This window comes from Eurosta solidaginis, chromosome 5 (genome assembly GCF_040869045.1).
Source record: "Eurosta solidaginis isolate ZX-2024a chromosome 5, ASM4086904v1, whole genome shotgun sequence".
NCBI classification, from domain to species: domain Eukaryota; kingdom Metazoa; phylum Arthropoda; class Insecta; order Diptera; family Tephritidae; genus Eurosta; species Eurosta solidaginis.
Window position 1 is genome coordinate 134,571,604 of NC_090323.1, and position 24,828 is coordinate 134,596,431.

A 24,828-nucleotide genomic window follows, 5' to 3' on the forward strand; every position below is an offset into this window, starting at 1 on the left:
CGCCTGTTCTTGACGATGATGATTTTGCCTCTGATTCGTTGTTATAATGCAAAAAGAAATCGTACCCAAAATGTCTATCAAAAGTATGTATGTATTTGTGCTACATATGTGCGAGCCGGCAAACTTGTCTTTCGTTTTGGTATAAAATGACATTGCAGAAATGCAGGAGTGCAGCGATGTGAAACTCAAAACATAGAGGTACAGGGTGCCTCTACACTAACATCATTTTCCCATATCGCTACACATCCATTCATTCATTTTCATTACTGGTGCTACAAAATCTGCATCGTTCAATCTGTTATATTGTAGGATTGGCTTTAATATAATTGAATTAATAAAAACCTATTATTTACAGGATATCGAAAATGTGTCCCCATTATCGGCAACAATCAATATTGGCAGGATTGGACAAGGTAAGTCCATTCTTGTGAAAGCTATTTCCGGCGTTCAAACGAAAAGCCATTTTTTATGCAATGCCACGACAGCAGCAGCAACAACCTGTCTGCCAATGCTACAACAGTCGGGCTATCCACCACAACCTGGTCCACCTGGTTGCCCGCCACAACCTCAACATCCAGGCTATCCTCTACAACAACCAAGTGGTTACATGTGATGCCACTAACACAACCTGGACAGGCGCCAATGCCCAGTCAGCCACCTATGCCGGGTCAACACCCAATACCCGGACATCATGGTTATAATGTATGCTAATACAACTAATATATTTCAAATATTACTGATGATTATTTTTTTTTTAGCAACCACCTGCACATGCTACTGGTATATATCAACAGCCGCAACAGTAGCCCAACGCCGTTTAGATCCCGATCATATGCCTAATCCGATAAGCGTTATCGTTGAAAATCAAAATAGCGCTGGTGGTGCTTTTATTACCACCATTGGTGACCACAAAATATGTGGTACAAGATCAGGGTAACTCCTCGCCACGTTACGTTAGGTATTGATATTAAAAATTAATTTTTTCTTTGCCAATTACATTGATCTTTCTCGTTTGCAGGCCTTTTTGTATTGCATACCTGCAACAGCTGATTTATTAAAAACAACAGCTTTGTCCTTTACACTTACCATCTCACCAATGCCACGCACGGTTGAGGGTGAATATGAGCCACCCATTGTAAATTTGTGGGCATTGGGTCTAATTAGATGTAATCGTTGCGAGGCTAATATGCAATTTGTAGATGCTGGTCGTCGTTTCCAATGTCTAATGTGTAAAGTAAAAACAGATGGTAAAAAAAATCTTTCACTTTTACTTGTGTTCATTGATACATATTTTTTCTCAACAATGCCAACTGAATATTTCCAACATTTGGACCACACCGGACAATGTGTCGATATATATGAACGTCCTGAACTTGTATTGGGTACATGTGTAAGTAAAAAATATTTGGGTACCAATAGCTCTCAAGGTAGAACCTCAACTCATATCCAACATCAATGCCTCGTATTCAATTGTGGACGCTGTACGCACTACATTGGGTTCACACAGTATGGAAAAACATATTGTTGATTCCAGTGGTAGGGCCACAATTTAAAATGATGGGGCAACAATTACGAAACTATTGGATATTGTGCATCCAGCCGTAAAACTCTAGTCGACATCGCAAATCTCAAAATGCTGAGGTAAGTTTTTTGTTATATTAGAATGTGTAGAATAAAAATTTTTCTCTTATCAGGTCGGCGATGGCACCACTTCAGTAGTACTTTACGCATGTGAAATCTTAAAACAAGTTAAGCCATATGTTGAGGAAGGCGTGCACGCACGTATTATCATTAAAGCTATACGCAAAGCATTACAATTATGCATGACCAAAATATGACATGGCTGAACATGTCGAAGTGCCAATCAAAGGAACAACAACGTGCCTTATTGGAAAAATGCGCTGCCACAGCAATGACCTCCAAACTTATTCATCAACAAAAAGATTTCTTTTCTAAAATGGTTGTGGACGCTGTACTTTTCTTTGGTGGATCCAACGTCATACAAAAAATATAAAATCGCAATTTTAAATATAGAATTGGAATTCAAGGCTGAGCGTGACAATGCTGAAGTACGTATTGATAATATTCAAGAGTATCAGAAAATTGTTGATGCTGAATGGCGTATTCTGTACAATAAACTAGCTAAGTACGACGCCAATGTTGTGTTATCTAAACTACCAATTGGTGATGTTGGTACACAGTATTTTGCAGGTCGTGAAATGTTCAGTTAGTGTACCAGAAGAAGATTTGAAACATACAATGAAAGCTTGTGGTGGTGCTGTTATGACTACAGCTGATGATATTATTTCAAGTGTTTTGGGTCAATGTGATTACTTTGAAGAACGTCAAGTTGGTGGTGAACATTTCAACATTTTCCAAGGTTTGATAGTGGGTTTGACATTAATTTTATTTTTATAGTTTATAATTATTTAAAGGTTGCGTTAATGCCAGAACATGTACATTGATTTTACGTGGCAGTGACGAACAATTTTTGGAAGAAACTGAGCTTCGTTACATGATGGTACAATGATTGTGCAGCGTACAATTAAAAATGATTCTATTGTTGCTGGTAAGTCAAAATACAACTTGAAAAAAATGTCGAATCTTAAATTGTTAAGTAATATTATGAAAAGATTGTGTCCAACTACGGAAGAAAAAAAACTATAAAATTAGTGTCAGTGAAATGATAATTATTGCTTTTGGTTGTTAGTTTTGAGGCATCGTCTTCGAGTGCCTTCAGATGTTGTTGTTGTAGCAGTGCTTCGCCCCATCCAATAGGTCTGACCAATCACAAATTGTCATCAATGTCTTCAAACGGGAGTCCGAGGAAACTTGCTGTTTCAACAGGGGTGGACCACAAAGAGAGGGGTGTTAGAGGAGTTGGTTCCAAATTACAATTGAAGAGATGGTTGGTGTCATGTTGTTATGAATACGCATTTTCGGTGGAAGCAGTAAGGAAGGCGGTCGGCATGATTTGGTGGTGCACAGGGGCTAGTCATTGTCGGCTGGGGCGTGTCCTTGCCAACCTTACTGTTCCTGCGCCATAAACAGAAAAAAATTCCTATCATGCCTATCAAACTAGCAGCTGTCAAATTCAAAAACCGACAGAAACGCAGAGACCGACTCAGAACGCTTGTAAATTCAAACTAAAACAACATCCAGCCGAACCGGATGTCACGGACAGACCGCTAAACATTCAAAATTTAAATTCAAAAAAAAAAAAATAACCGCAAAAACTAACCGAACCGGACATGACCGGTTACTAACTCTGAAATCAAAATCAGAGAAGAAAAAAATGCTGAAAATAAATACAAAAGGGGGATAAACAAAAAAGGCCGAATATATAGAGGGGCGCCGCGGGTGTTGTTGCGACGCCCGGTGCTTAGCCCACCCTCAAATCCATGGCCACCGACGCACCTAATCTTTCGGTGGCCCCTTACCTGTACCCCTACGTGCCTTCTAAATGACGAAAAAGTCAGCATTCCCATTTTATAACCTATTTATTTATAATTCATTATGCAAGTAACTTAAGCAAAAATTTTAAACTTTAAATTTGAAAGTTCTACAGATCAAATTTATTTATTTTCAACATTCATAAATTTTTTTCAAAACTTCAAATCTGAGAGTTATAGTGTTTGAGAAAAATTTCAAGATACTCAAGAAAATGTCGTTTTTTGTTTATTTCGGATGAAAAATAAGTTTCTTTGATTTCGTTGCAAAAATATAAGCAGGCAAAAATTAAAAAATTTTTTTTTTATAAAGTATTTCCGAAATTTTTTTTAAACACGTTTTACTATTTTCGGAGGTGTACAAAATAAAATTTTTTCTACTTATGCGATGGCGCAAAATTAATCTCGAAAATACTGGAAAATATAAATAAAAGCCGTGCCATTTTGACTAACAATAACTGTTGCACACAAAAGTGGAACGATGTAAAGAAAAGTGTATAGAATTTTAAGCTGATAAAAATTTGAATTTTAAACAGCAGATCTTGAGAATTATTCATAAAGGCATTTTTACAAAAAATTAAGTAAATACGAAAAAAAATCCACTCCACATAAATTTGCACTGAAAAAAATAATAAATACAACCAATTTAACTTTTTGCGCATTTACTACATTGCCATCTTCTTTTTAAACTACATATGCTTCTGTATGCAGTACGTACTATACTTTTTTAATATTTATCGCACAATTTGTATATATCAGCATTGGCCTGCTAATTGGCATGATTTACAAATTATCCTATTTTCCATTTAAAAAGGAAATGGCTGCACCCTATATGTACATACATACTTTTGTTACGGTCTGCTGTTATGGTCTACGGTTACGGTCCATTTGGGAGCGTTTTCGTGCGAACACACCTAGTGACTAGTGATGGGACCAAAAAGTTGCGATGCAATAGTATCGAAACAAAAAAGAAAAGACCGGCGATCACTAGCGAATAATAGCCATGCGTTTCCGGTTCGGTTAGTTTTTTTTTTGAACAGTTGTTTTTAAATTTTCGGTTTTTTTGAATTTAAATTTTTGAATGTTAACGGTTTGTCCGTGACATCCGGTTCGACCGGATGTTGTTTTATTTTGTATTGATAAGCGTTTTGAGTCGGTCTCTGCGCTTCTGTCAGGTTTTTTTGAATTTGACAGCTTTTAGTTTTGATAGGCATGATAGGAACTTTTTTTCTGTTTATGGCGCAGGAACAGTAAGGTTGGCAAGGACCCGCCCCAGCCGACAATGACTAGCCACTGTGCACCACCACATCATGCCGACCGCCTTCCTTACTGCTTCCGTCTAAAATGCGTATCCATAACAGATGGCGCCCAACGTGGCACCTGAGGCGCTGGTCGCGAGGGTCAGTCGGGTCAACCTGTGAAGTTGACCATCCCACCAGTCCGAGTGAGCAGCCACAGGAGCTGCCACCTACGTTGCGGTGGGATGGTTGGACGGATCAGGTTGTCCGGGCTGGTCATCGGGGCAGTGGCTGACAGATCCACGGGACTTCACGTCAGTCCTCCGGATTTTTGTATTCACCCGATGAGGCAGTGCTGAATGCACTTAGTTTTTTGTAAGTGTGATTTTAGTTTGCCGGATGTTGTCCGTAGTCGGCTAGGAATAATTTTGTCCGCTAATTGGAATTTTTTTCTTTTAATGTAAAATTTGTTTGTGCCGAATTTGTGTTGTTAGTGTGAGTGCGTGGGTGTATGTGGTTAAAGAACTCCAGCTCATCCCACGTCCCAGGTGGTAGTTTAGAATACCACCTGGACTGTGACGGGTTGAGCTGGGATTCAAAGTGGCACTCCTTCCTGGGGGAGCGGCTCCGAAACCGCTCCACCCATTGCGGCGGAGGCAGGAGGGGTGTCCAGTGAGAATGGACGGGAGGCCTCAACACTCCCAACCAGTCTCAGGGGCGAGCCCCTGGAGACTGCCCCTGCGTTGCGGCTGGTCGTGTTGAGACCAGCCCGTGTGTGCCTGGAGCGGACCCTAGTTGCCCCAACCAGTCTCGGAGGGGGGCCTTAAGACCCCCTCGCATTGCGGTTGGGAGCACTAGGGACATGTATAAATGTATCTGTGTGATTTTTTTTATCTGTAGCCCGAGTGCCTTCGGGAAGGGGATGTCAGCGTTCCCATTGAATACCTAAGATACATATAACCGATAATTATATTTCTTTTTTTTCAGCTGATTTTTTTTTTACTTTTTTTCTACAGTAGTCATTCTCGCGATTTTTTTTCGCTCGCAAACTTTTTTTGTATGACCATTTTTTATACCCTTCAACTTTTAGGGTATAGGGTGAAAGGGGGTGGATTTTAACTTTTTTCCCCCTCTAATCCCTAACTGCCTTACGTGGAAAAGGTTTTTTTATCTACTACCTGACCAACTTTTTTCTCTGACAATGTCACGCGAGCAGTCGTACGGCAAACCGGGCCGGAATACTCCGTTTGGAAGTACGGGGAGTTTCCGGGGAAGTCAGCACCGGGGCGGTAATAATAGGGAGGCTTTCCCCAAGCCCAGGTGTCCCTTGGTGGTGCACACCCCAGTAGGGGGGCAATACGGAGATCCCGCGGGAATGAACATGGGCCCGGACCTGAATGACCCTCGCGATAAAATGGACAGACCTGTAAGCACCAGTAATCTTAATGCGCCCCTATTAAACGCGCATGATATCTCGGGGCTAATGTCCAATGTGTCGACCTACGCACCGGATAGAGCTGGTGCCTTACTATTACACCAAGGAATGGAAAATATAAGAGAAGCTGCCGGTGACCGGGCAAATACCCCAGGAATGCGGAACGAAGCTACTCGTGGAGACTCGTGGGTGGAAGTGCTACACCGACTGTTGCAGGCTTCGCAGGAGGAAATGCGGAGGGAGGTGGGGTCAATTAGAAACAATATGGACCAGCTCAATGCCGCTCTCGAATCTGCGCAGCAGTCAATGAATCTGAACCGGCACGCGAATAGGATGGACCGTAACCCACTTGCAACAGTAATACCACCAATGTACCCGACTCCGAGCAGCATACTAGTGAAACCGCAGGAGTGAAAAATCTCGTTCGGCGGCACTGGAAGCGTAGCAGATTTCCTTTTTAAGCTGAACACCTTGTGTGAGCGCTCACAATGCACGGACGAACAAATAATGGCTAGTTTCCACCTGTTTCTTTCCGGGCGGGCCGCAGAATGGTACTGGCTGTTCACGAAACAAAAGCCAAATGCGACATATGCCTTTTGTGCTACTCTTTAAAAAGAGAGTTCGGTTCTTTAAAAACTGACCATGAGATCATGATGGAGATCTCCATGCGGAAGTAGAAAGCAAGCGAGTGCTATGACGCGTTCCACACGGACATAATTTCCTTGAACGCGCGCTTAAGAGAACCCATGTCGGAGGTTCTACTGATTGACATAAAAAAAAAAGAAACGTCAACAGTAGCCTTAAGCTGATGCTTTTCAACGCAGATGTAAGGACCCTTCATGATCTGCGCGATGTAGCACGCAGAGGTGAACAAGTGCTGAAATCAAGCTGTTGGGCGCCACTTACCCAGGACGGCATGTAAACGAAGCACGCGTGACAACCCCGGACATGAGGATGGAAGGCGAGGATTGCGAAATGGATCCGCAGATAGAGGCGCTGGAATATCGACGAAACAGGAGACCGCACTATTCGGGAATCCAATGCTGGGATTGCCAGGCAATGGGCCACTCTTATATATACTGTGAGGGATTACCGTTTCGGATTATCACGGACCACTCCAGTCTCAAGTGGTTAATGGCACAAAATGACTTGAGCGGGAGGTTGGCGAGGTGGTCGCTCTTACTGCAAAGATACGATTTTAAGATGGAACATCGTAAGGGCACCCTGAATGTAGTACCTGATGCGCTTTCGCCGTTTGATGCTGATGAGTTAACTTTCACTACCACACCCGAGGAAATAGATTTAGTTTCTCCCGAATTCAGCAGTAACGAATATTTAGACCTGATTCGGACCATCACCGAAAATGAGGAATCGCTTCCGGATTCAAACCGGAATTTTCAAAAGAGTTAAATTTCGTAAGGGGGTGGAAGGGGAAGAAGACTCGCTGTGGCGATTATGGTTGCCAAAAGGGTTGACTGAGGAATCAGTGAGACTAGCACATGACGCTAACCGGAGTTACCATGGCGGGTGGCAGAAAACCTTAGAACGCGTTAGGCAGAAATACTTCTGGCCGCAGCAGGCTAAGGACGTCAGGGACTACGTCCAGCGTTATGACACCTGCAAAGCGGTAAAACCCATTAATCAGCAGTAGAGACCGCCTATAGAAAATACCTTTGCATCCGAAAGGCCATTTCAGCGATTTAATTGCGATTTCCTAGGGCCGTATCCGAGATCTGAAACGAAGTACCTGCTGTCATCGAGCAAAGAGTCAGCGCATATGCGCCTTGGCAACCACGCTACTGTTGGCAGCCATAATTTCGAAATAGTAAAAGACTTCGTTTATTTGGGAACCAGCATCAACATTAGCAACAACATCAGCACTGAAATCCAGCGAAGAATCAATCTTGCCAATAAATGCTACTTTGGACTGGGTAGGCAATTGAAAAGTAAAGTCCTCTCTCGGCGAACGAAAATCATACTCTACAAGTCACTTATCGTACCCGTCCTGCTATATGGGGCAGAAGCATGGACCATGACAACAGCAGATGAAGCGGCTTTGGGAGTGTTCGAGAGAAAAGTTCTTCGAAAGATTTATGGACCTCTACGCGTTGGCGATGGCGAGTACCGAAGAAGATTTAATGATGAGCTGTACGAGCTATACGCAGACATCAACATAGTCCAGCGAATTAAAACGCAGCGGCTCCGCTGGCTAGGCCATGTTATGCGAATGAAAGATGATGCTCCGGCCAAGAAAGTGTTTCTATCGGAACCCGCCTATGGAAGCAGAGGTAGAGGGCGGCCCCACTCCGTTGGAAGGACCAGGTGGAAAACGATTTAAACTCCCTTGGTGTGACCAATTGGCGCCGGTTGGCGGAGCGAAGGAGCGACTGGCGCGCCTTGTTGGACGGCCATAACCGTTTAGACGGTTAAGCGCCAATTAAGTAAGTAAGTAAGTATCCGAGATCTGAGCGGCGAAATCAATTTCTTTTCATAGTACTAGACCATAGGCCCATGCAGAGAGCCACCACTGGTAACGTTATAAATTACTTCGCTTCAGAAATTTTTCCAGCTGTAGGGGTCCCTGAATTTATTCACAGTGACAATGGTAAGCAGTTTATCTCGAAGGAAATGAACCAATTTTTTGCAAATTACGGGGTGACGCACGTGAGGATGGGGTTATATTCTCCCCAAGCAAACGCATCCGAGCGCGTTAATAGAGAAAATGTTTCGAAGATTAGAATTTTCCTCAAAGATAAACCTGACCATACCGATTGGGAGGGATAAGCATATGCCCGAGATTTTATCAGTTTTGAGAAGTGATTTCCATACGGCGATTCAGTGCTCTCCATACTTTGCATTATATGGCCAAAATATGGTTCAACATGCCTGAACGTACAAAATTTTAGAGAAACTCACCAGCCTTCGGTTATGATAGTAAGCATAACTGATAAGTTAACTAATATTCGTGAGCAAATCTGTAGAAATTTAGACCAGGCCAAGGATAGGGGAGTAACCACCTATAACAATCGCTCTAGGCTTGCCTTAAGTAACTTCAAACAGGGTATTAACGCCAAATTCCTGCCGAAATACCTTAAGTGTCGCGTGCTCCGAAAAATAGGCAATGCAATGTATGATCTCGAGGACCTAAACGGGGAATTGATAGGTCGCTTCCATGCTTCGGATATTCGTCCACAATGAACCAGAAAGAACGTTTCTTTGCCAAACTACAATTTGATTTTTTTATATACCTACCAATTGGACTTTTTTTCTGTCTGGGCGTTTTGCCGGTCGGGGACATCTCGCCCAGTATTCTCCCCGAGCACTGACCTCATAGGATGTTCACACGCGTACTCACCGAGAACCGTGAACACCCTGGCAGTCCACGCTTAGGTCGGACTAGCCTTTTGGAAGAGTTCTCCATATCAAAATGTCTACACCTTTTTTTTTTGTTTTGTCTTTCTGTGGGGACGATAACCACTAGAAATCATCTTTCGGAGTTTTGACGAGTTCTCCATAACAAATGTCTAATTGCCGCAAAGCCCTTTGAAACTAGGAAACAGAATTAATTCCCAACTTGACTTAACTTTTTTTTGATGGACCTATGTTGACCGGCTAGCTTCGTAGTAGGACTTTGAGACTCTTATCTCAGGGGTTAGTCGTGCCACACGTTGCTTGTCGTCGGAGGTCCCTGGCAGTGGCTTCCCACAGATGATCCGGTTTCCTGTTCGCTTCATCGTCAGGTCTTCAAAGCGAAGCAGGTTTGTTGCGGTCTGCTGTTATGGTCTACGGTTACGGTCCATTTGGGAGCGTTTTCGTGCGAACACACCTAGTGACTAGTGATGGGACCAAAAAGTTGCGATGCAATAGTATCGAAACAAAAAAGAAAAGTTTTAAATTTTCGGTTTTTTTGAATTTAAATTTTTTAATGTTACCGGTCTGTCCGTGACATCAGGTTCGGCCGGATGTTGTTTTATTTTGTATTGATAAGCGTCTTGAGTCGGTCTCTGCGCTTCTGTCAGGTTTTTTTGAATTTGAAAGCTTTTAGTTTTGATAGGCATGATAGGAACTTTTTTTCTGTTTATGGCGCAGGAACAGTAAGGTTGGCAAGGACCCGCCCCAGCCGACAATGACTAGCCACTGTGCACCACCACATCATGCCGACCGCCTTCCTTACTGCTTCCATCTAAAATGCGAATCCATAACAATGTGGGGACACATTGCAAGCAGGGACATTTTGTATGTAGGGATTGATTCTGTATAGGTAAGAGTTTAACCTGTTACAGTATCCAAATAGAAGTTGGGCTAGAGTGACTCGCGTTTCCCTAGCGAGCGTGCGTTCCTGTTCTGTAAGTTTAGGGTATTGTTCTTTGAGTACTGAATTCACCGGGCAATTCCTGACATAGAGCCCCGACGCCTGTTTATGGAGTTCACCAAGGACCTGCCTGTATTTTCTTGCTTGTTGTTGTTGTTGTAGCGATAAGGTTGCTCCCCGAATCCTTTGGTGGAGTGTTATCGATGTAATGGTCCTTTGCCGGATACAGATCCGGTACGCTCCGGTGCCACAGCACCATTAAGGTGCTGGCGACCATCTCGGGAACGGTTTATGTGGCCACATTAAACCTTCAGGCCATTCCCTCCCTCCCCACCCCCAAGTTCCATGAGGGGCTTGGGGTCGCCAGAGCCTCGTTTGTTAGTGAAACAGGATTCGCGGCGGATAGGTGAGGTTGACAATTGGGTTTGGAGAAGCTATATATTGCGCTGGCAACCTGAAGGGTTGCGCTACACAGCGCCTTTAATCTGGTATTTTAGTCGTGTCTTACTACAGGCATACCTACCGCGGGAATATTCTGACCTCCTAACCCGCTGGGGTATTTTCTTGCTTCACACGGCTGAGTTCTCAGGTGCCGTATTTCCTCATAGTGCTTACGGAGGTGACTCCTTAAGACCCTGGGCGGTGTTGGCTCATCAGTCAGATGTCTGTTGGGATGCCCAGATTCCTGGCATTCAACAGAAACTGTTCGGTTAGCATGTCATTTATTTCACTTATTGGGAGTACCTCGCCTCATAATGTAGATGGTGTTCTGGGGACATAAGGAGACAACCCGTGGCGGTTCTGAGGGCAGTATTTTGGCAGGCCTGTAGCTTATTCCAGTGGCTAATATTTAGGCTTGGCGACCATATGGTGTAGGAAACAATAGTAACTCCTTCTGGTGGTGAAGATAGCTATTGATATGTAGAAGTTAAAGAGAAGTAGGGATAGGACACCGGTTTGAATGTGAGTTTTTTTGAAGTTATTGCAAAAAGCGTTGAGGATTTTTAATATGTTACGAGGTACCTTTGTAAATGTCTCGAGAATGAAGAATGAGACCTATCCAAACTCAATTTTCACCAGGACAAGGCCGCTGAGACTTTGCTATACTTTAACATACAATACTTTACCCCTTTTTAGCAGAACTATATTTTTTATTTTATTAAATTTTAAAAATGTTTCTTCCTCTACAATTTAGCATATCTTTTGCCAACACAGGTTGGCGATGTGTTTGCGCAGGACCGTGCCTTCGCTACTTTATAATGAATGTCAATTCCCATCAATGGATATTGCGACGCTCGATTGACCAACAAGACGATGCCACGACACCTTTGAGTATTCTTGATCTGAAAATTAATATGCAACGAATTTGTACAACAAACGAACAACACACACTGAAATAATCTTGGTTAAAAAGTATCTAGGAATCTAATAATTCTTAGCTTTTTCCTACGTTCGTATTCTAAGCTTTTCATGCTCTAATTGAAAAAAAAATATTTAACAATCGCACAAAGTTTGTAAAAATTTTTAAAGCAATTTAATTGCAACGAATTTGTCAATAATTTTTAATAAAAATTTATAAACTAGATGTATAACAAAAAGTATTTTCAATATAAATATTTGTGATGAACTTAACTGAAATAATTCTAAGCTTTTTCCTACGTTACTAATCTAAGCTTTTTATGCTGTAATTAAAATAATATTCAACAATCTCGCAAAGTTTGCAATTAAATTGCAATGAATTTGTCAATACTTTTTAACCAAAATTTATAAAATAGATGTATAACAAAAAAATATTACATGTGTACCTACATTTATTATTGCAAAATCACGAAAAAAAGAAAATTGCATAAAGTACCCTCAATGTTAAATTATTCGACTGAATGTATATATCGCATTCTAAACTAAAAAATGTCAAAACTGAAAAGAGTGTAAATCGGTATTTAAATGTAAATCAATCCATGAAAGCATCGTGAAATAACTAATGTTTTTTGGTAGTTATCGTTATCATTTAGACTGGTTTTGTTATTTTTGTGGTATAAATCAACATTCAACAAAAAGCTACTCTGATTATAAATTGGAACACTTTTTGGTTTAGGTTGCGATATGTAAAATTACATATTTTTGTACACAGTTCTAAAATGTAAAGGAAAAAATTTATATTTGTCTATTAATTAAATTATTAAAACTACTTTTGTTTTATGAGGGACATTTTTGAATTGCCTCCCATTTATCCATGCGGTGTTGTCACTTTATGCAAACGTGTTTTTTGGAAAGAGAATTAAATAATTAATTAAATACAGTCGGAAAAATAAACACAAATACCCCATGAAAATGTATGGAAGACATTTATAAACATCTCGCCCAAAAAAAAAGTAGCGACTACCTCATAGTTTACATCGAGTAAATGCCTAAAAAGTAACGAGTGACGGCTCTTATTATATTTATGCTCTTTGACGAGTGACGGCTCTTATTATATTTATGCTCTTTGTTACAGGTATATAACTTAAAAAATGACTGCCATAACGTGAATGTAAGAACAGTACAGCACTATAGTTTGTTTACATTTCGATAACCTAATACCGTATATGTGTGAGCAGTATGGACAATCACATAAATAGGTACGACGGAATGGACTGGTCACAAACAGTCCCGACGCCCTGTACAAATGCTACTTAACGATTTACGTGTACCATCGACACAGATATTAGTCATTTTACTTGGAAATTTACAGGTACATTTTTGCTGGGTATGTATAAAAAAAGGGTTGCCATTAATGTTGAAATGGTATTTGACAGTGATCTCTCAACATTATGCATTCCAATAATATCGTCACAATCAACCAAGATGTTGCGTTTGTAAATATGACAGACCTTCAGACTTGGCAATTGAAGTTTATTACGCCTTGTCCATTCACATACAAAATTTCGCGAAGCACTGTTGTAAATATTCTCCCTATACAACAAAAATACTTGCTAACATATTTTGTGTCGTATTCGATTGTTATATTGCAGTTTTTAATTGTGAAAAATGTTAGAAAATTTACCAACCAGTGGGAAAAATAATTTCACTTGCAAAGTATGCCAACACCCTTAGCCAAGGCAAATGTCAAATTCTTCTTCTTATGATTTGCTTGGAACAAAATTGGGGAGTTGGCTACTTTTCAATATCAGAGGCGCATGTGTCAGAGGCACATGTCACCTATCCGCGGCGAATCTTGTTTCACTAACAGACGAGGCTCTGGCGACCTTAAGCTCCTCATGGAACTTGGGGTTGGGGAGGGAGGGGATGGCCTGAAGGTTTAATTTGGCCACATACATCGTTCCCGAGATAGTCGGGCCAGCACTTTAATGGTGCTGTGTACCGGAGCGTACCGGATCTGTATCCGGCAAAGGACCATCACATTGATAACACTCCCCAAACCCTTATACTGTTTTCACACAGACGGCTTATTGAATAATAAAGGCAGTTTTCTACATTAAGACGCTTATTGAGCTCAATCTTCCCTACAAAATTCGAATATATAATTATTTCCTTAGTAGCTAATCGAATGCCTAATGAAGTCAAAAGCACAATGCAACGCTGTTGGCAGCGTTCCACTTCTTAGTTTTTGGTGTATTCAGTGCTTAAAAATGTCATTTGTCAAGGTAAATGTCATTGTCTGCATGGCGGAACGATACAAGGTGGCCGCATCGAACAGCTGATTATAACCTTTTTTATTTGATTTGATACATCAACTACCGGCGCAGTACGATTTTGACATTTGCCCATCGAATTTACAAGTACATAGAATTTTTTTTGTTTGTCATGTTTGTATGTCACCATGCTGCCACCTTGTATCGTCCGCCATGATGGTCTGTCATATAGCATTGTCATTTTATTCGCTTGACATTTCATCCTTCATACTAATCGAGCAGTTACTTCTGTGTGAAAGCAAAAAATTTACGATTTCTTTAGAAGGTGAAATGAGAACATTAAGTTTCTGTGTGAAAACAGTATTAAGGAGCAACCTTATCGATACAACAACAAGAACAACAACATGTGTTAAACTCATCTATATGAAAAATTACTTATGTGTCAGAGCTGTTAGTGAGCTGTATCAAAATATGAAGGACTGCGAAGCCCCGCTGCCACTATAAGTCACACAGCGTAATGTCCGCGCAACTTTGTTGCAAACTTATTTATGCAACACCCCCATTAAGATACCAAAGCATTTCTTAGGGATGGGAGGGTAATTATAGTTAAATGTTAAATGTAATATTTATGTGTTGTATAGGGCAGCACTGTCTGCTGTCAATTATTTATTTGACCTTTTGCTCGCCCCTTTATTTCACAACTTAGTGAAGACAAATTTTGGTTAAAAGTTTAATTAATGCATGTGACTAATAAATTGGTCCAAAATTTAATCATCACAACACTACTTGTAAACTTTCTAACTGAAAATTGTTATCTTTGTTTAGAGGGGTGAATAGGCAAGTGACAATACCAGGCAGCCAATTGGTTGGGTAACTAAAAAACGAGTTATCCAAAATTCGGAATATTGTATTGAAAAATATTAATTCAAAAGATATTTAAGCAGTGTAGAAGAAAGTGTTGTGTACTTATAGCAAGGAACACCATGGCGTACAGACTGGTGCAATCCGCTAAAGCAATGGAACGCTGTCTACGGCGTAGTTACATTACCAGTAATCTGAGTGTGAATAATTCGAGTCGTTATTATGTTGGAACACCGGCGTTTATAGAAATGCCTGTCATACAGTATCTATTGGAGCAAATGCAATATTTTTGTAAGAAACCCCCAAAAGGTTTTGAAAAGTATTTTGAAGAAGAAAAGGCAACTAACAAAAGGTCTACTGACGATGTAACATCGAGATCAAGTGAAGACAAGTCTTTAGCTAGTAAAGAGAGTAGAAACCAATCTTCCACAAACAAATCTGACTGGAGTTTCGGTATGTTCACAAATAGTTCAAAGGGTTCACAGGGTAATCGAGGAGGTGGAGGTGGTAGGCCGCTCGGAGAAGGCAGCGGAGGAGACCGTGAAAAATGGATTATTTTTGGTGCGGTAAGTGCTGTTGCACTATTGGCTTCGGTGGCATTTTTTGAAATGGGTTACAAAGAAATATCATGGAAGGAATTTGTTAACAAGTTTGTACACAATCGATTAATTTATTTTTTTGCTAATTACTTTTTTTTAGCTATCTCAACAAAGGCTTAGTAGAAAAGCTGGAGGTAGTAAATAAGAAATGGGTGCGTGTTCGACTTTTGCCTGGCAATTCACAAGATTCTACTGGTGCACTTTGGTTTAATATAGGCAGCGTGGATTCCTTTGAACGAAATTTGGAAAATGCACAAACTGATCTTGGAATTGAACCATTAAATTATGTGCCCGTCATATATCGAACAGAAGTAGAGGCATCGGCACTAACGGGTCTCCTGCCAACGCTTCTTATTATTGGTTTCTTAGTATATATGATGCGTCGATCTGCTGATATGATGGGCGCTGGGCGTGGACGCAAAGGTGGAGGTCTATTTGGAGGTGTAATGCAATCCACAGCAAAGCTTATAAATTCCAATGAAATCGGCGTACGCTTCAAGTAAATACGCGATACAAACTCGCTAAAATATAATACATCAGAATGCCTCACAATCAAAAATATGCCTTTCCATCGTATATATTTCACTTTATTAACAATATTACACACATATATAGTGTTAAAAGTTTCTAGAAATATTTTGGCACATGTCCTGAAATAAACTAAGATAATTAAAACTCGTCAATGGCTCCAAATCGTGTTAACCTCGTAAACGCCAGAAATTCCGTATAAGTTAAAGAATTTTAATTATTTGCTCTATGTAGTGTAGTTTGCAATCCTAATGGCAAAAAAGCTTCTTCTTTGTATGGAGAGTGAGGCATTCTAATATTTATCCGTACTTAATTGACATTTGTTTATTTTTTCAGAGATGTTGCAGGCTGTGAAGAAGCCAAAATTGAAATAATGGAGTTTGTAAATTTCTTAAAAAATCCTCAACAGTATATTGATTTAGGTGCTAAAATACCAAAAGGCGCGATGTTGACTGGCCCACCTGGTACTGGAAAAACTCTATTAGCGAAGGCAACAGCCGGCGAAGCGAATGTGCCTTTTATTAGCGTATCTGGTTCTGAATTTCTGGAGATGTTCGTTGGTGTAGGTCCATCACGTGTACGTGATATGTTTGCAATGGCAAGAAAACATGCACCTTGCATTTTGTTCATCGACGAAATTGATGCTGTAGGTCGAAAGCGTGGTGGAAAATCTTTTGGTGGACATTCCGAACAGGAGAACACATTGAATCAGTTGCTGGTTGAAATGGATGGTTTTAACACTACTACCAATGTTGTTGTGTTAGCTGCCACGAATCGTGTAGATATTTTAGATAAAGCACTGATGAGACCAGGTCGATTCGACCGTCAGATTTTTGTACCAGCACCTGATATAAAAGGACGTGCCAGTATTTTCAAGGTAACCAATTATAAAATTGTTGGTGAATATTGGATATAAGCAGCTCATTTCCTAATAATTTTTAATATTTCTCACTTTCATATAATAAAATGATACAAAGTAGACATAATTAAAAATACCTAGAAAAGGGTAGTAATAGCCTTGTTATAATTTAGAGAGTCTCGGTTCTTCTAGGTGGCTTCTAGGTACTTTGCGAATCGCTTCGGGGCGATGACAAAACCATTTGTAATGCACAAGCAAAACTAATTAGAAATTCCCCCGAAGAGTCGAATAGGTCCCGACCGAGATATTTATGTCTCATCATCGCAAAGGATGGACAACTGAGCATGAAGAGATTGCTTGATTCCACCTCTTCGTCCTCCATACAGCTAACAGCATGAGCTTTTCAGTATATTAAGGCGTACCGCATGGACTCCTATTGGGCGGTGGCATATTAACCCTCCAAAAACCATGGAAAGATAAGCTTTTGTAAACCCTAATAGCAACAACGAGCTCGAAAGACCTCGACACAAGACAAGAGGTACTTGAGGCCCGCCCACCTGTCTAGAAGCAGAGAGCAAGTGACCGTCGGAAATCTTAAATTTTCACAGACAGTTGCCACGGACGTGTACAACAACAACAACAACACGGGCGTGCTTATACCCGGCACCCAGATAACTTTCTATCAAACAGTAGTTAGACACCACCGCAACCTTCACAGCCCCGTACCTCACGGTGGCAGAGCTTACCGCTTCGATACCCATCAGACTATCATTTCCTAGGAAAAGCCCGTATGTGGCAACATTGGGGGAAGAGAAATAAAGGAAAGAGTGATGCGCGCATTTACTTAAATATTGTAAGCTTTATTGACGAATCCTTAATCTGGTCTTATTCTTCTTGTACTATAAGAGGAGAGAGTGGTATACGATGTGAGGGAGTGTGCGATAAAGTGTATCACTTGAACCTAACCTGCGCGGGTGTTGACAAATACAGCTCTAAAATTAGTGGAGAAAAAAACATGGTACGCTTTATGTGTGATGAGTGTGTAACATACATACAAAATGTTGGTTTGGTGCTACAAGATATGCAAATGAGTGTTAAAAAAATAACTTAATACTGAAGGAGTATAAACATGAATTTGAAGATGTGATGAAGAAAAGCCAAGATGAATTGAAAGCCTTATTGGAAGCTGTAGAAAGTCGGTATACACAACGCATTGCAACAATGGAAAGATCGCAAAAGTTATTTGAAAAGAAAATTGGCGAGGTAAAAAACTTATACGATATGATTGAAGAAATGAAAAATAAAACTGTGATAATTGGTCAAGACAGTGAGAATATACACAATGAAATAAAGAAAGAAAATAAGCAGTACAAATAAAGATGTAGCAATTAAAGTGAAACCCAAATCAAAACAAACAGTGGAAAATACTAAACAAGATTTAAACAGCAAAGTAGATCCTAAAAATTTAAAAATTTCGAATATCGCATCAAAAAGCAACGGTGTAATGGTAATTCACAGTGCAAATAATGATGAAAGTGAAAGAATAAAAACAGCGATTGAAAATAATATTGGAAAAGATTACGAAATTAAGGTGCCAAACATGATTCGCCCAAGCTTAATTGTGAAAGTTGGTTGTGCTGAGTTGATTGAGAGAATAAAAAAAACAAAATGCTCACATAAGCGAAAGTGCATTAAAAGTTGTGAAGAAAATAGAAAGAAAACGAGGCAATACAATAGTTTTTGACGTTATAATACAATCTGAAAAAGAGGACTTTTCAAAGATACTTGCTGCAGAACGAATAAATATCGATTGGGAAAGATGTAAAGTGTACGATGCAATCAGTGTGCTTAGGTGTTATAAATGTAAAAGCTTTAACCACAAATCTGTGGAATGCAAAAATGAGGAAGCCTGTCACAAATGACATGCCAGCCATAATTCAAAAACTTGTGATGGAAATCCCATAAATAAATGTTTAAGTTGTATTAAAGCAAAGGAAAAGTTAAACCTGCCATTAGACATAAATCATGATACATTTGACAAAGAATTCCTTGCTATGTGAACAAATTGCAAAAAAGAAAAAGTAAGCTCGGGTATTAGCAATTAAAAAATTATGAGGCCATCAATCTAAAAGATATCATTAAGCAACGAAAGTTGAAAAATAAAGTGCATATACCTTAATATAAACATTATCACAGCCAATAAGGAAGAAGTTGAAAGAATGATAGAAGAAGCTTCAAATTTTGTTTTTTGTACAGAGACTCATACCACAGAGAATATCAGTGATTCAGAGCTTAATATTATTGGTTATAACCATGCAAGGTGTGATTAACACAGCCGACACACAGGTGGTGTATTGATATATATTCATAAATTGATTAGCTATAAAGTAATATACAACAGTAATATAAACAATAATATGTGGTGTGTTGTGCTGAAAACAACGACAAGCACAATTAAGTGGCAAGTTGGTGTAGTATACCATTCACCGAATACAAGCGATGCTGAGTTCATTAGATACATGGGTGAAGTTCTGGACGAATAATTTAATTAAAATGGAAACAATGTCATTATTGGTGATTTCAATATAAACATGAATGTAAGGTCAACTTACTCAAACCAGGTAAACCAAACATTCACATCAATGTCAATAAGACAGTTAATCCATTTTAATACAAGAATAACCGAATCATCACAAACCAAAATAGACCTTCTCTATAGCAATAGCGGTAATATCGAAATACAAAACTTAGAGAATCAGAGAATATCAGATCATGAAACAATTTGTATCAAACTGCCTGTACAAAAAAACTACAAAATGACAGTGTATGATAACCGCTTATTCTGGGACAACTATACGGGGGAAAATTTATTAAATCATCTTAGGAATTATAATCTGGCCGAACTTACAAACTGTGACATGAGAAAGTCATAGTCACAAATAACATTTTTGAAGACGTAATGGATACGATAATATTTGAAAAGCAATTCAAATCAAACTAATGAATAAGTGGTACGATCGTGAACTTACAGAACTGAACAAGCAAAAATATGAGCTTTACAAGTTGGCAAAGATATCAAACTCATGGGAGAATTACAATGATATAAAACGACACTAAAAAAGAGTAATCAAGCTTAAAAAGAAGAAATACATGGAGAATAAATGCTGTAAATATGCACAACGAGAATTCTCACTCCCGTGAAACCGCACTGAACATGGCGATAGCAGAGTGGAAAGAAGGAATGTCTTGCAAACTAGTAACAGTCTCAGTTTTCCTTGACCTTGAAAGAGCTTTTGAAACTATTGATAGAGATATGATGTTCAGGAAATTATATAACATCGGCGTCCGAAATACAGCTTTAAAGTGGTTCAGAAGCTACCTTACAGGAAGAAAACAGAAAACTTTAATTAGGAACGTGACATCTCCTGAAATAGAAGTTGAAATAGGTTTACCACAGGGATCAGTACTAGCCGCGATTCTGTTCATAATATACATAAATGATATTAAAACTTGTTTGAGTCGCTGTAAAATAAAACTATTTGCAGATGATGCATTGTTGACGATAAGCTGTCCATTCATAACTGAGGTCATATCAAAAATACAAGCGGATATAGACTCTGTATATAAATGGTTATGTCAAAACAAGCTCAAAATTAATATTGAGAAAACAAAATGGATGGTTATGAGTAAAATACACTCTGGAGTTGACAATGTAAGCCTAAAATAGCAAATATCCCATTAGAAAGAATAAACCAGGCATGCTTAACCAACGAAACGATATCATTTCGTTACGACAATCAACGTTAATAAACGAAACGAAGTCATTTCGTTTCGTTTTTTAACGTTAAGATCGTCAAATTAACGAAATGATTTCGTTTCGTTGTCTGCCATATCAAAACGAAATCAAATCGTTTATGTTGATTATTAATTTCAAACTATGCTGGCAAAGCTGATTGATGGCGCAGTCATTAAAGTTGAAAGCATTAGCCAAGCTGATTGCAACTTTTCTCATGAATTTTGACAGTACGAACATTTCTCAGAGTATTTTTGACATTACCACCAACGAATTACACAAACAAATTACATAGAGTTTGTGTGTGTATGTGCGCTCGTTGTTGCCACCTTACGGCTTCACCATGGCTATAGCATTGCCAGCACAATTCAAACATAAAGTATCACGTTTTTTTAACGTTTTTAACGTTAACGAAAGCTTTTCGTTTCGGTTAAAAACGAGATACAATTTATCTTGATAATTTCTTTATCGATAATATTTCGAAGTGTTTCAACGGAAACGGTGGAAATTTTTTGATAAACGATTAGCTTAACGTTAAGGTGCATCCCTGGAATAAACCAAATAAAATACTTAGGAGTTATAATAGAGGAAAGATTAAAGTTTGATGAGCATCTTAAATATGTAGAGGGGAAAGTTTCAAAGAAGATAGGTTCTATGATACGGACGTGCAAGCACGTAAGCCGATACTATAAAACAATGGTTTATAAGTCTATCGTTGAACCTCATTTTATATATTGCCCAACGATTCTATTTACATTAGCTGATTCAAGGATATATACCATATGACTCAGCAACATTTAATTTGTTGTTGGATGACTTCAAAAAGTCCATTATATGATTTTTTAAATCATCGAATTTTTTAGACACAGCATTGGAAATTATGTCAAAACCTTGTTTTTGAGCCACAAGAATAGCGTTCAAAATATTAGATAGCTTGTCCGGCATGTTCACACACTTTTCACACAAGTAAAGCAAATGTGGGTTAGCCTTTATTAGCTTTACTTCATAGTCCGATATACCCTCACTACAGGCTCTGTGGAAAATCCTCTTGCAGAACCCATTACCCGGCACTAGACTATTGTCACCAGTTCTGGAAAATTGTTTATTACACTTTCCACAAAATTCGTCCATTTTGGCAATTTAAAGTAAAAGAAAATATAAGAATATAAGAATGATAAATGAACTTCCTAGGGACTTAAAAGATTGCAAAAATATGAAAGAGTTCAAGAGGCTATTATACGAATATTGTAAAGGAGTACCTATTAGGTAAAAAAGAAATACATTTTATAACTCAAAATTAATTATGCAAAATCCAAAGACTGTATAATGTATAAATGTGATCTCATAGATTTAATCTAAGTCTAAAGACTGTAATAAATAAAATAACTAACTAAATAACGAATAAGACATTCCCCCAAGTTTTGGGGAGTATTTCGATAGTGAATTTCCTTTGCCGAATATTGAACCGGCTTATTCCGGAAATTTGCAGCATCAGCCAGGTACTAGACCGACTATCTCGTGAACGATTTGATATCATGTCGGGGTGGGCCTTTGTAAAGGAATAACACGATGCTGTTCTTATTGACGATGTTCGAGACAACTCGATTTCGGTAACATTTATATTTTGCCGATTGGAAGGCGAGCGAGTTTATCAATTTATTATTTCAACTCTGCTCATTCTCGGTTAGACCCTTTAGGTAGTTTTTAGTTTCACTCAGTGTTGTTGTTGCGATAAGGAGACTCCCCGAAGGCTTTGGGGAGTGTTATCGATGTGATGGTCCTTTGCCGGATACAGTTCCGGTACGCTCCGATAACACAGCACCATTAAGGTGCTATCCCGACCATCTCGGGAACGATTTATATGGCCACATTAAACCATAAGGCCATCCCTCCCTCCCTCCCTACCGCCAAGTTCCATGGAGAGCTTGGGATCGCCAGAGCCTCGTCTGTTAGTGAAACATGATTCGCCACGGATAGGTAAGGTTGGCAATTGGGTTTGGAGAAGCTTTATATTGCGCTGGCAACCTGAAGGGTTGCGCTACACATCCATTTGAATCCGGTATTTTAGTCGCCTCTTACGACAGGCATACCTACCGCGGGTATATTCTGACCCACTAACCCGCTGGTTAGTCACAATACGGAAAATCATATAGAGAAAATTTATTTGGAATTTGGCTGTATATTTAAATGTGCATGTGTTCTCACTTTCATATAATAAAATAAGTTTCTTTTGTATATTAAAGGTACATCTTGGCCCGCTAAAGACTGACTTAGATAAACAGGATCTGGCTCGCAAAATGGCCGCGCTCACACCAGGATTCACTGGAGCAGACATTGCGAACGTATGCAACGAGGCTGCACTCATAGCAGCGCGTGATTCGCTGGATTCGATAATATTAAAAAATTTTGAGCAAGCCATTGAACGTGTTATAGCCGGAATGGAAAAGAAAACTAATGTACTAGCTCCAGAAGAAAAGAAAACTGTTGCACATCATGAAGCTGGGCATGCAGTCGCGGGTTGGTTTTTGGAGCATGCAGATCCACTGTTAAAAGTGTCAATAATACCACGTGGTAAAGGTCTTGGATACGCACAATACTTACCAAAGGATCAGTACTTATTAACAAAAGAACAACTCTTCGATCGAATGTGCATGACACTGGGTGGACGTGTTGCGGAAGAGTTATTCTTTAATCGCATTACGACTGGTGCTCAAGATGATTTGAAAAAGATAACAGATAGCGCTTATGCACAAATTGTACGATTTGGTATGAATGAAAAAGTGGGTCAAGTGAGTTTTGATGCTAACCAACAAGGAGATATGGTTTTTACCAAACCATATTCAGAAGAAACTGCACAACTGATTGATCAGGAAGTCCGTATTCTCATTAAAGAAGCACATGTGCGAACGACGGAGTTACTATCAAAACATAAAGAAGATGTTCGGCGAGTAGCAGAACGTTTGTTGAAGAATGAAATTTTAAGTCGTGATGATATGATCGAGCTGCTGGGTCCAAGACCATTTAAAGAAAAATCAACTTATGAAGAGTTTGTAGAGGGCACCGGCTCTTTCGAGGAAGACACAACACTACCAAAAGGACTGCAAAACTGGAATAAGGAAAAAGATGATGAGAGCAAAGAGACACCCCCACCGAAGCCTGTTCCCACATCTTAAGTGTACCTTTCGTCTCTGCTGATTGGGCATTTCTCAGTTATTATAGGCCTTGATAATACATAGTCCATTTAAATTATCAGTTTGTTAAGTTGTTTAGTCTATGTGGCGCATCAATATATCCAGAGTGATACATAGTATTTGGTAAATAAAAATTTAAGCAATGCAGTCTGCATTAAAAACGAAACTAAAAAAACGAAAAATAAAGTAACGCAAATCATACGAATTCGCAAAAGTCTTGGAGCGTTGGATATCTCGTAAATAAAACCGGCTCCATATAAATTTGCGAGGTTTACAGGGTCTACGACCTTTGCGAGCTTTCATGAATTGCCTTAGTGTTACACACATTTCAATAGTTTCTTTTTCTTTTGAAGTACTAGTATTTTCTTATGAAAACATCGCATTTCGATCGTATGATTGAAGTGAAGCTAAATAATATAAATTGGCTGTGCTGTCCTCATGTTTTTATACATACTAATGAGCGTTGGATATCTCGTAAATAAAACCGGCTCCATATAAATTTGCGAGGTTTACAGGGTCTACGACCTTTGCGAGCTTTCATGAATTGCCTTAGTGTTACACACATTTCAATAGTTTCTTTTTCTTTTGAAGTACTAGTATTTTCTTATGAAAACATCGCATTTCGATCGTATGATTGAAGTGAAGCTAAATAATATAAATTGGCTGTGCTGTCCTCATGTTTTTATACATACTAATGTATTTGATAGCATATTTGTTATAATCAGGTCCTAAATAATTGAACAGAACGATATTTGTATGCAAATATGATTTTAACTGATTTCTCTAAAGAATAAATAAAAGTAACTACATAGTAATAATATATAATTGATGTAATGGTGTGAACGTATCCAGACTTCAAGTATAAAAAATAAACGCAAGATAATCTCCGAAAAGGTTTTAGGTCGAGATTTTATTCCAATTTGCGTTGTTG

At 39.2% G+C, this 24,828-nt stretch overlaps 1 protein-coding gene and 2 long non-coding RNA genes across 3 annotated transcripts; all 3 read left to right on the forward strand.

The window, feature by feature from the left end:
- The first annotated feature begins 352 nt into the window (after positions 1-352).
- LOC137252565 (uncharacterized) lies at positions 353-2,173 on the forward strand. Its single transcript, XR_010953609.1, has 5 exons — positions 353-413; positions 486-702; positions 759-958; positions 1,019-1,641; positions 1,695-2,173. It is a non-coding gene; the product is annotated as an uncharacterized lncRNA (long non-coding RNA).
- A 33-nt stretch (positions 2,174-2,206) lies between these two features.
- Positions 2,207-12,081, forward strand: LOC137252566 (uncharacterized). Its single transcript, XR_010953610.1, has 3 exons — positions 2,207-2,380; positions 2,436-2,569; positions 11,630-12,081. It is a non-coding gene; the product is annotated as an uncharacterized lncRNA (long non-coding RNA).
- A 2,646-nt stretch (positions 12,082-14,727) lies between these two features.
- Positions 14,728-24,223, forward strand: Afg3l2 (AFG3 like matrix AAA peptidase subunit 2). Its single transcript, XM_067791084.1, has 4 exons — positions 14,728-15,576; positions 15,627-16,025; positions 16,391-16,931; positions 22,950-24,223. The coding sequence occupies exons 1-4, from the start codon at positions 15,050-15,052 to the stop codon at positions 23,877-23,879; spliced, it is 2,397 nt and encodes a 798-aa protein (XP_067647185.1). The 5' UTR covers positions 14,728-15,049; the 3' UTR covers positions 23,880-24,223.
- Positions 24,224-24,828: the final 605 nt, after the last annotated feature.

Bases quoted from the DNA above. Each gene is read 5' to 3' on its own strand.
- Afg3l2 (XM_067791084.1), top strand. From the start codon at position 15,050: ATGGCGTACAGACTGGTGCAATCCGCTAAAGCAATGGAACGCTGTCTA. The intron at 15,577-15,626 runs GTTTGTACACAA...ACTTTTTTTTAG, and splicing joins TGGAAGGAATTTGTTAACAA to CTATCTCAACAAAGGCTTAG. The intron at 16,026-16,390 runs GTAAATACGCGA...TTATTTTTTCAG, and splicing joins GAAATCGGCGTACGCTTCAA to AGATGTTGCAGGCTGTGAAG.